Source organism: Oryctolagus cuniculus, chromosome 7 (assembly GCF_051225735.1).
Source record: "Oryctolagus cuniculus isolate XC-2025 breed Fujian yellow rabbit chromosome 7, ASM5122573v1, whole genome shotgun sequence".
Classification (NCBI taxonomy): Eukaryota; Metazoa; Chordata; class Mammalia; order Lagomorpha; family Leporidae; genus Oryctolagus; species Oryctolagus cuniculus.
In genome coordinates, this window is record NC_142873.1 from 102,742,131 (window position 1) to 102,759,423 (window position 17,293).

Here is a 17,293-nt window from a genome sequence, read left to right on the forward strand (position 1 = left end):
TTATATTTCACTGAAAATATAAATTTACTACATAAGGGTGGGATTACTATATAACCTAAACTTCACTGCATTATCCAACCCAAGTCTCACACCCCAAATGAGAAATTAAGATTACACTAAGCTAAGGACATTTCAGATAAAAATTATTTTTTACAATTCTAATGGCAACTATCAACTATGTGATGGATTTCATCTTCTTACTGTATTTAAACAGACAGAAAGAACTTAATTTGTAAAATGAATGAGGTAACTGTCATACATTCAATTGCATAAATAAATACAAATAGTTTTACAGAAACATGAACATAAGTTTAAGGGTTTTATTATCAAAGTCTTGTAAAACAATTTCAGAAACTGTACATCAACATGGCACAGACTGTAGCCTACTTTTGTATTTGCTGCACAAAAGTGAAGCTTGAAACTCCTGTAACTAGGAACAGTTGCCTAACTACTTTGCATATAACATGGAATCACTGTGTGCATATGATTACTACTGCAGTAATAGTTAACACAAATTTATTGGTTTTATACATCTTGAGATCAAATAAAAAGTACATTATCAAGTAGATTTGTCTTATTTTAAAAGCATATGAAGGTCAATTTAAAATGCACTACCCTCTTTTTCATCAATGAGTTTAAAACTTTGAAAATCAGAACAAGAGAGAACTTTATTTTACAGATGAACTCCGAATAGTTGGAGAGCTTTCACTGATGTAGACGTGGAATAAATTATTTCAGAAAAAAAAAAAAAATCCCCAAACACCTTATGAAAAAGTATACAACTCTACTTCAAAATAAGCTATTTACTCACTGCCAAAGACAGTTTTATTTGAAATCTTATTTCTGTAATTAAAGCCTAATTAGCCATCAAAAAAGGTTAGTGCATATACAGACAACCTTTCAAAGTTAAACGAAAGCCACAAAAATTTAGCCATAAGGCTCAAAGGATTATCTATCTCAAATGCTCATTTCCAGATGTAATCTAACAATGTTAATTTGTCATGTCAACAAACAAGACCATAAGTAGATCCATCATGTTGGAAGATTTTAATGACATTTAGGATATTCTTGCCACAGTAACATGCAATCAGTGCATTCCCTACATGGCTCTATTATGGCAATGAATCAAATTCTAGAAATACTCTAAGAGAACTTACTTAAGAAAGGAGATCATACAACATAAACAATCCATGCCTGCTGTAGATGCATGCAGCTTTTCATTTGTATTTAAGAAGCAGCACTAGAATAGTAAAACTGCTTACTCAGTCAGATTTCACCATGACAAGAATTGTTTACCCATGTACCATTTTTCTAAAAGCTTTTTGATGTAAATAACTAATATCAATGTCAGAAGCTTTATAACCATTTATAACTCAGCTGTATACATCTAGGTTTGAGATGAACAAATACAGCATTAAGAAATCACACAAAGGAATGACACTGATGCATGTACACAGTTGGAGTCCCAAAGAGGCAGCATTCAGTCACTCATATCCATGTCTTCTTCATGATGGTCATCCCCATTCACTTTGGATTCTCTTAGCGAATCACCAGCTCCCTTTTCCACAGAACATTCCTTAGTTTTAGGTGAACCAGCTTCAACTGGTTTCTTCTCCTCTTTTTTCTCTTTCTCGCTGTCATATCCCTGTTCCTCTTCATCATAATCCCGTGTAACCTGCTTTGCCAAGGAGAATAATAAAAGTAAACTTCTTCAAAGAAGAAACACTTCTTGTAAGTACCAACACCGCCCCAAATACCTAAATAAGTTAGTTTGTAAACATACTTTTACATCTTTATCACTCTCTGATTTTCTTTCCCGTTCCTTTTCCTTATCTTTACTTTTCTTCTTCTTGCTTGTTGATCGTTCCCTTTCGTCTCTGCTTCTTTCTTTGTCTTTATCTTTCTTCTTCTCCTTTTTATGTCTAAAATGACATTAAAATAAAATGTGCTCAAAATGATTCAAAGGAACTGCTCAAGGTTTCACCCTGAAGTATAGAAACATAACTTGTATAGATGGCGAGTCTGATCCAGCATTCTCAAGATGAATATAGGAAAGCAAAGGTCCAATTTCAAAACACTAAAATTCCCAATCCTACAGAGTGTGCATTCCTCCAAGACTCAAGTAAAAGACATTTTAAGCATTTTAATCCTAGAAAAGAAAAACTATGAGACAATTTAAAAAACTGAAAATTCCTGAAAAATACAAGGCTAGAGCTAAATGATAAGACATTTTTACCTCCTAGGGGATGGTGAGCGAGACAATTTTCGTTTAGGAGACCTGGGTTTTTTAGGAGATCTTGTTCCACTCCTGCTTCGTCGTCGTCGTCTATCTCTAAAATCACAAATGAACACACTATGCTTTAAAATACAGTATGATCTCAGCTTCACTAAGAATCCCTACAACATGCTTCTAATGAAACAACTGTTGTAAAATAGACACTTGCAAACTGAGCACTTTTCCATCTTTACTGCTCAAGAGCACCTATAATTTCTGGCAATTGTTCTTAAAGAAATTCTGACAAAATATTAAACTTGAAAAAAGACTTATTAACAAATATCCTAAACCAAAGAGGAAAAAGTCAGAAGTAACCCATTATTGAAGAAATCAGTTTCAGATTTAAACATTCAGTGGACAGAACAGGTATAACAGAGTAATTCAATAATGCTGTGATATAGAAAGTAGTCAGACAGCCTTAGTCTAACAAATGACACAAATCAGAATTTGCATTGTCAGGGGCCAGCGCTGTAGCATAGCGGATAAAGCTGCTGCCTGCAATGCTGGCATCCCCTATGGGTGCTGGTTTGAGTCCTGGCTGCTCCATTTCCAATTCAGCTCTCTGCTATGGCCTGGGAGAGCAGTGGAAGATGGCTCAAGTCCTGGGGCCCCTGCAGCTCCAGGCTTTGGATTGGCACAGCTCCAGCCATTGAGGTCAACTGCGGAGTGGACCAGTGGATGGAAGATTTCTCTCTCTCTCTGCCTCTCCTTTTCTGTGTAACTCTGACTTTCCAATAAATATTTTAAAAAAAGAATTTGCATTGTCTTCCAATTTATCAATGTAATTTAATGTAACAGTTCACTATCCTTTAATCATTAAAACTTAACTGGGTAAGATTAAAAAAAACTGACCTCTGTTGAACTCCATGTTATTTCAAATACACTCTACACATTGATATAAGGTAAAAACAAAGATGAACTTTAGGTTTTTCTTCATAAACTGACCTAGAAAAACTTCCAATAGAGACAGAGTCAAAGTATTTTCAACACTGAAATATTTAAGGTCTGGAAAACAGTTCACATTCACAGACTGATAATCTAATGAGCAAAGCTTAAAAAAAAAAGGGGGGGGGGAGGAATCTCAAAGAATGAATATATCCCCATTAACATAACACACAACCTACCAAGATTAAATCAAGACACAGAAACTGTAAGCGGACATGTAACAGATAAGGAGGTTGAAAAAGTAGTTAAAACTCTTCCATCAAAGAAAAATTCAGGACCTGATGGCTTTAAAGTTGAATTCTACAAAACTCCAATACCCTTCAAACCACAAAATATTGAAAATGATGGAACTCTGTTAATGAGGCCAGCATTACTCTGATATCAAATCCAAAGGTAAAATAAAATGACATAGCTGCTGAATACAGATGAAAAAATTCTTAACAAAATATTAGCAAACAAAATACAACACCACAGCAAAAAGATCATACATTATAGTCACACAGGATTTCTCAGAGACACAGTCATGTAACATTTCCAAATCATTAAATGCCCTAAATCATGTTAACACAAAAAACAAAAACCATTTGATCACCTGAACAGATGCAAAGAAACTATCTGATAAGATCGAACATCTCTTCATGATAAACAATCCTCAAAAAATTAGGTACAGAAGGAATTTACTTCAAAACGATAAAGGCAATCAATAAATGACAAACCAACAGCCAGTATCATACTGAATAGGAAAAGCTGAAAGCATTTTCCCCCTGAAATCTGGAACAAGATAAGGATATCCACTTTCACCAGCCTTATTCAATGTAGTATTGGGAATACTAACATCAAGAATTAGGCAAGGGAAAGAAATAAAGGGCATCAAAATTAGAAAAGAGACAATCAAAATATCCATTTTTCTTTTAAACATGGGATAACTTAAAAGACTCCACCAAAAAGCTGCTAGAAGAGATAAACTAATTCATTTAAGTCACAGGATACAAAATAAACATAAAAAACAGTAGCATTTTTACACACCATTTGCTAAAAAGAGAAGTCAAAAAAGAAATCACATTCACAATAACTAAAAAAAATTTAAACATAAAGAATAAACTTAACCAAAGAAGTAAAATCTCTACAATTAAAATTACAAAACATTGATAAAAGAAATCAACAAGGACACAGAGAAAATGGAAAGATATTCTCTACTCATGGATTGAAAGAATTTCATTAAAATGTACATCTTACTAAAAATTCCAGGCAATTCCTATAAAAATACCATTGATATTCTTTATAGAACTATAAAATAACAATGCCAAAATTGATATGGAACCATGAAAGACTCAGAATAGCAAGAGCAATCCTACTTACACACACACAAAAATCAAGCTGAAGGCATCAAATTATCTGATTTCTAAGGACACTATAAAATTGCAATAACACAGAGAGATCAATGGAATACACCGCTCTAAAGCTAACACATGTAAATAGAACCAAATGCTTTTTGACAAGAGTGCCAAGAACATACAATGGAAAAAAAGGCAGTTTTTTCAATAAATGTTGGCAACACTGGAAATACATATGTTGAAGAATCAAACTGGAACCCTACCTCTCAACACATACATAACTCAAGATGGTCAAAAACCTAATTATAAGACCTGAAACTACAAAAATATTAGAAGAAAACATAGGGGAAACAGTTCAAGACACTGGTGTAACTAATGATTTCTTGAGTAAGATACCAAAAGTGCAGGCAACAAAGCAAACCTAGATAAACAGGATTATATTAAATTCAGAAGCTTCTAAACATGGAAAAAATCAATAGTGAACAGGTATCCGGGAGAACATATTTTTGTGCTACTTATCTGACAAAAGGTTAATGTCCAGAATATACCAGGAACTCACAAACTGTACAACAAAACCACCAATCCAGCCAAGAAATGAGAAAAGGACCTGAACAGTTGCCGAAAGAAATATAAATAGCCAACAAATAGAAGAAATAGGCTCAATATCACTTGTCATCAGGGAAATGCAAATCCAAATCATGATGAGGTACCATCTCACCCCTGCTGGTGAGGATGTGGAGAAAGAAGAATTCTTAAAAAAATTTTATTATTTATTTGAAAATCAGAAAGATAGAGACAGATATCTTGCATCAGCTAGTTCACTCCCCAGATGGCCACAATGGCCAGGGCAGTGCTACACCAAAGCAGGAGCTTCATAAGGGTTTCCCATGTGGGTGATAGGGGCTCAAACACTGAGGACATTTTCTGCTACTTTTTCCCAGGCCTTTAGCCTGGAGCAGGATCAGAAGTGGAGCAGCTGGGACATGAGGCAATGACCATGTGGGATGCTGGCATTGCAGGTGGCAGCTTTACCCATTAAATCACGATGCCAGCCTGAAACAGGAACTCTCATTCACTGTTAGTGGGAATGTAAATTGGTTCAGTCATCTATTAACGGTATTTCTTTAGGGGCCGGTGCCATGGTATAGCAGGTTAAGCTGCCGCCTGCATCCCATATGGGCACCAGATCAATTCCTGGATGCTCCACTTCCAATCCTGCTCCCTGCTGATGGCCAGGGAAAGCAGTGAATATGGCCCAAGTGTTTGGGCCCTTGCACCCACATTGGAGACCCAGATTAAGCTCCTGGCTCCAGGCTTCGATCTGGCCCAGCTTCAGCTGATGTGGCCATTTGGGGAGTCAACCAGCAGATGGAAAATCTCTAACTCTGCTTTTCAGATAAAATAAATAACCTTAAAACTGTCATATGATCTAGCATTACAGGGTATATATCCAAAAGATATAAATCAGTGCATCAAAGAAATGCCTAATTCATCATTCATTCATCACAAGTCAATTTATGGAATTAACCAAGGTGTCTGTCATCACATGAATGGATAAAAAAAAGTAGTACATATAATGGAATATAATTTAGCCATAAAAATAGTGAAATTGTGATTTTTTTGTAAGTAGATGGATGAACAGGAGGGCATCATGTGAGTAAAATTAGCCAGACATAAAAGACATACATATTCTCCCTTATACTTAAAAGTTAAAACTGAGTAACAAAAAACTCAATTCAACCTGAACAGAGAATGTTGGCTAGGAAGGTTAAGAAGGATAGATGCAGTTTAGATAAAAACAAAACAGGGGAAGCTGTATGTGTGGGCTCATTAATTATGACAAACATGCTAATATGGAAAGTAAATAATAAGGGAAGTTTGGTTAGGGATATTTCAGAACCATTTACATTATTACTTCACAATTTTTATAAATTTAAAATTATTCTGAAATAAAACATTTTTCAAAAAGTGAAGAATGCATAATTCTGTCTTACCTGCTTGCACTTCTAGAACGTCTGGCTGTACTGTAACTTTTTGGTGGTGTTTTGGAACGTTTTTTTTCTTTGTCTTCTTTCTTTTTGTCTCTAATAAATCAACAAGCACAATTCAAGAAGGCATTACAAAGTTCTGTTAACTGCAATTTAAATAGTGCTACAAATCAAAACAAAAGCAAAATTATGTCTAATAACACCTGTAAAAGCATGATTTACAATTCTGATAGAAAGTATTTTTAGAGATACTAGTTCATGTGGCAAAGGTGGGGTTCAAAAAGTTATGAAAAAATTGAATTAAAGTTTTAGTTATTTTGGTGTAAAACTGTGAATCCATGCAGACAGATCTTCTAAGAGTTCATGGAAAATGTGCATTATGAAACAACTATGGAATTCAGCTTTTTGTTTATTTTAGAGGCAGAGAGAGAGAGAGAGAGAGAGCGAGCGAGCTTTAATCTGCTGGCTCACTTAACAAATGCTTGCATGTATTCAGGGCTGGGCCTGGAGCCAGAAAGTGAATCCAGAGTTACCTGAGCCATCACAGCTACCTCCCAGGGTATGCATTATCAGGAAATTGTAATCAGGAATGGAGCCAGGATATAAATCCAAGCACTCCAACACAGGGTATGTTTATCACAAGAAATGTATTCACTGCTAGGGCATCCATCCTTTAATTTTTTGCACCAAACAATCCTGTATTTCCTTTTGGCACCGGTTCAACCCGGCTGCTTCGCTTCTGATCCAGCTCTCTGCTGTGGCCTGGGAAAGCAGTAGAAGATGACCCAAGTCCTTGGGCCCCTGCACACACGTGGGAGACATGGAGGAGGCTCCTGGCTCCATATCGACACAGCTCTGGCCACTGTGGCAAACTGAGGAGTGAACCAGTGAATGGAAGACCTCTCCCTCTCTTTGCCTCTCCTCTTTCTGTGTAACTCTTTCAAAGAAATAAATAAATATTTTTTTTTAATTGACAGGCAGGCAGAGTGGACAGTGAGAGAGAGAGACAGAGAGAAAGGTCTTCCTTTTTCTGTTGGTTCACCCCGCAATGGCCGCTGTGGCCGGTGCACCGCACTGATCTGAAGATAGGAGCCAGGTGCTTCTCCTGGTCTCCCATGTGGGTGCAGGGCCCAAGGACTTGGGCCATCCTCCACTGCACTCCCAGGCCACAGCAGAGAGCTGGCCTGGAAGAGGGGCAACCGGGACACAACCTGGCGCCCTGACCGGGACTAGAACCCGGTGTGCTGGTGCCACAGGTGGAGGATTAGCCTATTAAGTCGCAGTGCCTGCCTATAAATAAATCTTAAAAAAATAAAATAAATAAAATTCCGTTTTCCTGGTGTTTTACTCAAGACATCTTTCCAATGTACAAATATACTGTATGTCTTGAGAAAGAAACTAGGATTTTGCCTAATTTCTTTGTGTTTTGATGCTAAACATCAACAGTTTTAATAATTGTCTTGAGGCTCTTTAACAGTCTCTTATTTTCTCAGATGACTTTACCATTTTCTCTAACCACCTCCACTATCAGTCCAAAACCCATAATGTATTACCAAAATCACTCACATCATCAATATTCTTGTAAAACATACAGCCCAAGTTAACTTCTGTCACAGATGAAGCCATTCTATCTTTGTGTTAGTTTTTTAAAGATCAATTTATTGGGGGCTGGCGCTGTGGCACAGTGGGTTAACGCCCTCGCCTAAAGTGGCGGCATCCCTCATGGGTGCCAATTCGAGTCCTGACTGCTCCTCTTTTGATGCAGCTCTCTGCTGTGGCCTGGGATAGCAGCAGAAGATGGCCCAAGTCCTTGGGCCCCTGCACGCACGTGGGAGACCCGGAGGAAGTTCCTGGCTCCTGGCTTCAGATCGGCACAGCTCTGGTGGTTGCGCCCATCTGGGGAGTGAACCTGCGGATGGAAGACACCTCTCTGTTTCTACCTCTCTCTGTAACTGTCTTTCAAATAAATAAAAATAAATCTTAAAAAACAAAACAAAACAAAACAAAACAAAACAAAACAGACCCTTGGCCGCTGTCCTAGCCCAATAGGCTAATCCTCCGCCTGCGGCGCCGGCACGCCAGGTTATAGTCCCGGTGGGAGCGCCAGATTCTGTCCCAGTTGCCCCTCTTTCAGGCCAGCTCTCTGCTGTGGCCAGGGAGGGCAGTGGAGGATGGCCCAAGTCCTTGGGCCCTGCACCTGCATGGCAGACCAGGAGAAGCTCCTGGCTCCTGGCTTCGGAGCAGCGCGGTGCGCAGGCGGCTGCGCGCCGCTGGAGCGTCCACTGGGGGGTGACCCATTGGGAAAAAAAAAAAAAAAGAACTGCTCAAAAGAAATAAACAGGTATTTCATAAAACAAGAAACATAATCACCCCCCAAAAAAGATAAATTTATTTATTTGAAAGGCAAAATGAGAAAGAAAAATCTCTTCCATCATCTAGTTCACTCCCCAAATGCCTTCAACAGATAGGGCTGAAACAGGTTGAGGCCAGAGCTGGGAATTTCATACAGGTTTCCCACATGGATCACAGGAACCCAAATACTTGGCCATAATCTGCTGCCTTCCCAGTGCACTGGCACGATGCTGGAGTGGAAGCAGAGTATCTGGAACTCAAATTGGCACATGATATTATTCCTTCTGTTACTTCACGCCATTCTTCCCACCCTATGTTCTCTGTTTCATTGCTTCCTCTACTGGCCATCCTGTTCAATGATCATTTCTGTTTTTCCAAGTACTTATCGCCTAATTTCAAGATACTCTGTTTATTCCCATTCCAGTTTCCTCCAGGATCACGTGCAAACACAGTCTGAAAACAACCCTTTCTATGATCTGTCTCCTTACACTGAATTTATTTACTGGTTCTCCTATATAGAAATATTCACCATTTCAAAAACTCATGCTAACATTGCAAACACCATTCTCTACCTGAAACTATGCACCCCACAGAATCTTTTTAAATGGATGCAAACTGAATACTCAGGAGTCACTTCTCAATTAAGCCCCTTCCAACAACATTAGCCAAGTGGCAACCATCACCTAACAGTGGTTCCTTTTTAATTTTATCACACTCTCCAAATAAACAATAAACAGAATATTCTTAAGGGAAAGAATGTTGAATTCTTTTTTTATGATAATCATTTCTTTAAGCAACTTCGTTTTGATTAGCCTAATGAGATTGACTAATATACAACGAAAAGCCTATTATAGGCTGAACATTCAGTAGTCATACTAATTAAAAACAACTGACTTTGTATAAAAGACTGGTTACTGGAAGTATGTTTTAAGTAAAAATCAAACATTAATGTGGGGGACCTGCTTTAATGAATCCTCATTTTAACCTTCTACTGGTCCCAAATTATGGGATAAGAGATATTCTAGTATGGTTCAGTTTCTGGCAAACAAAGATACTTAATAAATGCTTTGAACTCATTGATTACTGGGATATACAAGGACAAATATATTACATATGGTCATATAGAGTTTTTCTTCTGAGTATAATACAAGAAATGCATGGCAGCAATAAATCCTTTGCAGTAGTTGAATGGAATGGAAGAAATTCTTGTCTAGTTTTAACTTCCCAAAATTCCTTGCCTCTTTTGTAATTTAAGTAGCACAGTATTTGGGTTCTTGGCAATTCTAAAAGTTCTCTTCTTATCCAATGTCAAGAGTCTGTTATACCTGGTTTTTGATGTGCTCCTTGACCTTCTACCTCTCTCTCTGGAATGAGATCTTCTCCGTCTTGGACTTTTGGATCGTCGTCTACTCCTTGACTTAGAATGTGATCGCCTCCTTGATCTGCTTCTTGATCGCCTAAATGTGTAAAAGGAAGCCAACAGATATATTAAGTTATAAACATTTCACTTAGTCCCAGACATATGAATTAACTGCCAATTAAGTGGGAATATTCCCTTCCATATAAAAAACATGTTGGTGCTGGCATCCTATATGAACACTGGTTCGTGACCTGTATACTCTGCTTCCAATCCAGCTCCCTGCTGATGGCCTGGGAGAGCAGTGGACAATGGCTCAAGTGCTTGGATCCCTGCATACACATGGGAGACGCAGAAGAACCTTCTGGCTCTGGACTGGTTCAGCTCCAGCTGTTGCAGCCATTTAGGGATAGAAGCAGATGGAAGACCTGTCTCTCCCTCTGTCTGTAAATCTGCTTCTCAAATAAATAAATCTTAAACAACAACAACAACAACAACAAAAAACCTTGCAATCTCAATACTTTTTTTTTTAGAGATTTATTTATTTCAAAGTCAGAGTTAGAAACAGAGAGAGATTTTCCATCTGATGGTTCACTCTCCAGATGGTTGCAACAGCCAGGGCTGCACCAGGCCAAAACCAGGAGCCTGACCTGCTTCTGGGTCTCCTACGTGGATGGCAGGGGCCCAAGTACTTGGGTCATCCTCTGCTGCTTTTCCATTATCAGGAAGCTGGATGAGAAGTGCAGCAGCCAGGACACGATGTCTATGTGGGATGCTGGACTAGAAGGTGGTGGCTTTACCTGCTACACCACAATGCTAGCAGCAACAATACCTTTAAATACTTAGAATTTCTCCTCTTTTTTACTGTACTGGTCAACTTGTCAGACCAGTCCTCTCATACCCAATGAACCAAGAACTCCAAAGTTAAAACTACTACTATATGACACACACACACACACACAAAAGAAAGATATTGCACCATTTTCTATAACCGTACAATACTGAAAAACATCTTTTATTTATTATTACTGCAAGTTAAACCTTATTATTATTATTTTTTTTTGACAGGCAGAGTGGATAGTGAGAGATACAGAGAGAAAGGTCTTCCTTTGCCGTTGGTTCATCCTCCAATGGCCGCCGTGGCTGGCGCGCTGCAGCCGGCGCACCACGCTGATCCGAAGCTAGGAGCCAGGTGCTTCTCCTGGTCTCCCATGCGGGTGCAGGGCCCAAGCACTTGGGCCATCCTCCACTACCCTCCTGGGCCACAGCAGAGAGCTGGCCTGGAAGAGGGGCAACCGGGACAGATTCCGGTGCCCTGACCGGGACTAGAACCCGGTGTGCCGGCGCCGGCTCAAGTTAAACCTTATTTATCAAGTATCAAACGCTTACGCTTACTATGTGCTTGACAAATAGGCAATCATGAAGTCTAAAAAAAGTAAGTCCCATTATTATTCCTGTTTTATAGATGCAAACTACTTAGTATGTTATCATTTACTATTTCTAACTGTTGTTCTTTGAAATTCCACTTTTTATATCCATAGTCTAAAAAACTCTAATCATGTACAAATTGCCTCATTTACTCTCATTTTCTCATCAACATTACAGTCTCTATACCATCCTCTTTTCCATTACATCAAAGAAAGGAAATGTTTTTTTTAATCATCCTCATCCCCGGGGAACCATCCAATAAACACTTCTTGGTTTTCCAAGAACTTCAGTAGCACATTTAACCTATAGATGCTGTCACTGTTCTTCCCTACCCCCCACCTCCACCCCCTTTTAAAAGGTTTTATTTATTTGAAAGTCAAGAGTTACAGAGAGATTTTCCATCTACTGGTTCACTCCCCAAATGGCCTAAGAGCTGGGGCTGGGCAAGGCAAAAGTCACGAGCCAGAAACTTCTCTCTGGTCTCCTATGAAGGTACAGGGGCCAAAGCACTTGAAGGGAGCTAAATCAGAACTGGAGCAACTGAGATTCCAACCGGCACCCGTATGTGGTGCCAGTGCCACAACACCGGCCCTCCTCCTTCAAGTCTTTGTTATTCTCAATCTTTTGCTTAGTCTTGATATCTTAATTTTTAGTGACCATTCAAGTCCTTTCTGTGGAATATTTCAAATATACCTAAACTTTCTACATGTTTTCATTTTCAGGGTACTAGAGTCGAGAAGTTCTAGAAATGGAATTGTGTTCAACTTTTATTTATAAACCAAGTTACTTGGAGTATTATCTAATCTCTCTGATCCCGTTACTTCATTTATCTCTATTACATAAAAATAGCACCTTTCACTTGTACAGAGTACAACTCAGTGCCTTCATGCAGAAATGTATGACATTCAACACTCTCTTCCTCTTACTAATGCAGTAAAAGGCTTCAATTGCTGTAACTCTCTAAAACAACTGGCTCAAAGCCCATTGTACTGAACTAAATAAACTTTTTTTATCATCTCTTATTTTAGGGTATATTTGGAACTACTTATGACAAATTGTTAAGAAGAACCAAGATAGTAAAAGAAGTTATGAGAAAGCAGACAACTGATAGAAATATGTTTCAGATGAGATCAGCTAGGAGATGAAGAATACCCCAAAAAAAAAAAAAAAAAAAAAAAGTTTAAGAGTCAAATGGTGGGGGCTGCTGGCCTGCAGTGCCGGCATCCCTTCTGGGCGCTGGTTCGAGTCCCAACTACTCTCCTCTTCCAATCCAGCTCTCTGCTATGGCCTGGGAAAGCAGAAGATGGCCCAAGTCCTTGGGCCCCTGTACCCGTGTGGAAGACCCAGAAGAAGCTCCTGGATCCTGGCTTCAGATCAGCATAGCTCTGGCGTTGTGGCCATCTAGGGAGTGAATCAGCAGATGGAAGACCTCTCTCTCCTCCTCTCCCTCCATCCCTCTCCCTCTAATTCTGCCTTTCAAATAAATAAATCTTAAAAAGAAAAGTCAAATGGTGGAAATATGGAAAATGAATCTAAAACTAGTTGAAGTAACTGAGGTCAGCTGGAGTATTCTAGTTCTGAATGCCACTCTACAACTATAATGCAATTACAAGCAACCTGGATTGAGTTTAGAAATCAAGTAAAACAAGAAACCACTGCAACAGTTGGTGATGAATAACAGAGTAACGGTTATCAAATTGTGGCTAAGGAACTCTGACTACTCCAAGATTTTATGGGGTCTGTAAAGTCAAAATTATTTTAAAAATAGTGTATTATATGCTTTTGTCAGTGTGTTGACATCATTTTCACTAGTGATGCAAAAGAATGGTAGTTAAAAATGATGGCATCACCTCATCACAAATTAAGACTGTGGCAACAAAACTGTGCTAGTAGTCATCTGTGTTTCTGAATGCATTTGAGCTAGGAAAAAATCACTTTCACTAAAGGAGTGTTATGTATAAGATTTTGTCTATTTATTTAAAAGTCACAGTTGACAGAGAGAGAGAGAACTTCCATCTGCTTGTTTACTTCCCAGATGTCCACAATGGCCAGGGCTGGGCCAGGTGCTTCATGGAGGTCTTCCACATGGGTGGCAGGGCCCAAATACCATTTTTTTTTTTTCTCTAAGGTTTACTTATTTATTTGAGCGGCAAGGAAGAGACAGAAAGAGGTCTTCCACCTGCTGGTTCACTCCCCAAATGGCTTCAATGGCTGGAGGTGGGCCTATCCAAAGCCAGGAGCCAGGAGCTTTTTCTGGGTCTCCCATGTGGGTACAGGGGCCTAAACACTGGGCCATCTTCCACTGCTTTCCCAGGCGCATTAGCAGGGAGCTGGACTGGAAGTGGAGCAGCTGGGACACAAACTGGTGCTCATATGGGATGCTGGCATTCCTGCTATGCCACATCACCAGACCCTAAAGGTGGCTTTGATGAGGCAGTTAATTTCATTAAATCTAGTTCTTTGCATACTATTAAAGTAGTAGCAACATTAATGTTAGCCTTTTGAGTAACATCTCCAATAAAATGGAAATTATAGATCACTTTAGATGGCTCTATCAAGAAAGATATTTGTGTGATTAAGTTGTGAGTTGAATTAGTTGCTTTTTCATGAATACCACTTTCAAGAAACAACAAACTGGTTACTTAAACTTGGCTACTTAGCAGACATTTTCCTGAAAAATGAATGAGGTAAATTATATCAAGGAAAACAACCAAATTTGCTGCCAGTAATAAAAACTTGTGCTTTTATGACAAATTTATATTTAAAGTTTCCCAACACTTCAGTTTTTCTGAGATATGCAGTGCTATTATCAAGTACCATATTTTTTGCTACTGAGGAACAGATAAATGTAAGTATTTGGCAACTTTTATAATGCAATGAATCTCTTGTTTTCCAAATGACCAATGCTTGCTTTCAGAAATCCTGCCTGGGGAAAAAATACATTAAAATTTTTGCTTCAAAGCCCTATTATTTCAAATGAGTTCTAATTTCTATATGATCAACACGGACCGATGTGACTCACTGCTTGACACAGTTCTCATATATCTTTTTTACAACTCTAAAGAGCCTGTTGGCCAGAGAACCTTATTCACAAAGGGATGCCAATCTACTTCTACTCCAGATAAGTAAAAGAATGATACTGTAAGCTTGTCTGGTAATACTAAGTATAATCTTAAGAATTATTTGCAAATATTCTAAATTTGAACAAATCTCAATTTAACAGACTTAGATTGTCTAGAATTCAAGTCAAAATTCTTTTCATAGCACCAACTCATCATACCACCTATTTTTTTGGATTTAATTTATTTATTTAGTCTGCATCTTTTCCCCTTTTATGCCAACATAAATTCACACTGTTAACATCAACTGTTACTGAAGCATACTTTAACCAGGAAGTAGTGGCTTTACAGCAATTAAAGAAGGTGCATACAGAAATTATCTTTGTCTAAATTACAAGTGATTGTAAGAAACAATCTAACCTGTGCCTAGAAGATGAAGGAGTCCTCCTCCTCCTGGAACGTGATCTTGATCTTGAATGCCTTCTTTTTTCTTCTTTCTTATCTACATTTGAAAGAAAAGGAATCTGCACTTAAAAATCATCAAATAGGAACATTATTCCCTTCAGGAGTTATTCTAACAATTTCTTTACTATTTTAATTTATTTTCTAGATATGTCCTTGTATCTTAAAGTGATCACTTATAATCACAATGTTGAAGTCTACTGAAGTTATTAGGTTCTTTTGAGTTATCTCACTTTCCAGGTGTAGAAGCCTATGAAGTGTTTCTCGTAAAACAAGCTATGAAAAGGGTGTTGTTCTTATTCTTTTGCTTTTTTATTTACTTGTTAGATTTTTAAATGAGTCTCCTTTCCTTTCTTAGATTCTTCACAAATATAGTTATAATTCAGCCAAGTTAAAGCTTAATTTTCATGTATTTATAAAAAAAAATCTTACTAACCAGGACTTAAATATATTTAATAAAAACAATTATTGTAAATAAATAAAAATATTAGGCCGGCGCCACGGCTCACTAGGCTAATCCTCCGCCTAGCGGCGCCGGCACACCGGGTTCTAGTCCCGGTCGGGGTGCTGGATTCTGTCCCGGTTGCCCCTCTTGCAGGCCAGCTCTCTGCTGTGGCCAGGGAGTGCAGTGGAGGATGGCCCAGGTGCTTGGGCCCTGCACCCCATGGGAGACCAGGAAAAGCACCTGGCTCCTGCCATCGGATCAGCGCGGTGCGCTGGCCGCGGTGCGCTGGCCGCAGTGCGCCGGCCGCGGCAGCCATTGGAGGGTGAACCAACGGCAAAAAGGAAGACCTTTCTCTCTGTCTCTCTCTCTCACTGTCCACTCTGCCTGTCAAAAAAAAAAAAAAAAATTAACATACGGCAGTTCACACTCTAGTAACATGTTCCTTACCATTTATGCACCACAGGTTTGGCGTGTAGAGAACTTTCTCCACCAAATAACTTTATATTCCTTTGTTAACAAGCATGGTATGTATATTTAGGTCAAAGTGGATAACAGATTTCCTATTTGGCCCCCAAATCCAGAAAATCACAAATGATTTACTTTAATTTCACTGTACTACTGAATTAGATCTCAGCAACCCAGCTCTCTTCCTGAAACCTATTTAATCACTTGCCATCAATGTTCCATTGTGTACATGCAGGAAAAACTGATCTACAGTTGTTTTATTACCTAGATTTTAAATAACAAAAAAGTTCCTTTAACTTAGCACCTTAAGAAAATACAAAGCCATTTCATTTTTCATATATGAGCTACCATTCATGATCAATAAATATATAGTCTCAGGAAAAAACCTCAAACAAGCCCATAAATTTTCAATGAAAATAGAAGCAGTTAAGAGTATGGTGTGTAAGCTAGCTTTGGAATTGCACAGAATCAACTGTGTCTCATAAGCTTCCAACTTGGGCCTGTGGTGTGGTGTGTAAAGCCACTATGTACAATGCTGGAATCCTATACAGGCACTGGTTCAAGACCTGGTTGCTCCACTTCTAATCCAGCTCCCTGTTACAGCCTAGGAAAGCAGTAGAAGATGGTCCAACTATTTGGGCCACTGCCACCCATGTGGGAAACCTGAAAGAAGCTCCTGGTTTCAGCCTGTACCAGTGCTGGCCAGAGTGAATCAACAGATGAAGATCTCTATCTCTTCCTCTCTATGTAACTCTTCCTAAACAAAGAAAGCTTTAAAATAAATAAATAAATAAAGCTCCTATTTTCCATTTGACTACGGCCAATTATCTGACATTTTACTAATTAAATTATATAATACATGTAAAGTATTTGGTAACAGTTTATACAGTATTAGTCTTTAAAAATAAAATCATTTTCCTAATACTAAGAACATACCCATGATACTTTGAAGTAAACAGTAAAACCTGAATCAATGTGGAAGAACAAATCTAGGATCATGGACAAAAATACACAGCTGGACAATGGGAATACCATTTACTTTCAACTCAAAAAGGCAACCTGCAAAGAATGTTTAGTTTTCTTTAAATAAATGAGACTGGCATTTTTACCAGGTTCTTTCAATCAAAGTCTTAAAAACTAGCCTATCTCAACCGAGACATTTGACTAAAAACACCCAAATCTT

General features: G+C 38.5%; 1 protein-coding gene across 14 annotated transcripts in view; it reads right to left on the reverse strand.

Annotated features, from left to right (window-relative positions):
• Positions 1–306: 306 nt before the first annotated feature.
• Positions 307–17,293, reverse strand: part of SRSF11 (serine and arginine rich splicing factor 11) — a 48,147-nt gene continuing 31,160 nt past the window's right edge. For 8 of the 14 annotated variants that reach the window (XM_017346178.4, XM_089337209.1, XM_002715926.6 and 5 more), the window contains 6 exons: positions 15,159–15,240; positions 10,220–10,351; positions 6,549–6,638; positions 2,237–2,332; positions 1,784–1,922; positions 307–1,678 (listed from right to left, as the gene is read on the reverse strand). In XM_017346178.4, coding sequence (XP_017201667.1) covers positions 1,481–1,678; positions 1,784–1,922; positions 2,237–2,332; positions 6,549–6,638; positions 10,220–10,351; positions 15,159–15,240 — 737 coding nt within the window. In that variant the 3' untranslated portion in view covers positions 307–1,480. The remainder of the gene's footprint in view (positions 1,679–1,783; positions 1,923–2,236; positions 2,333–6,548; positions 6,639–10,219; positions 10,352–15,158; positions 15,241–17,293) is intronic. The other 6 variants (XM_070078284.2, XM_070078283.2, XM_070078285.2 and 3 more) reach the window with 1 other exon arrangement.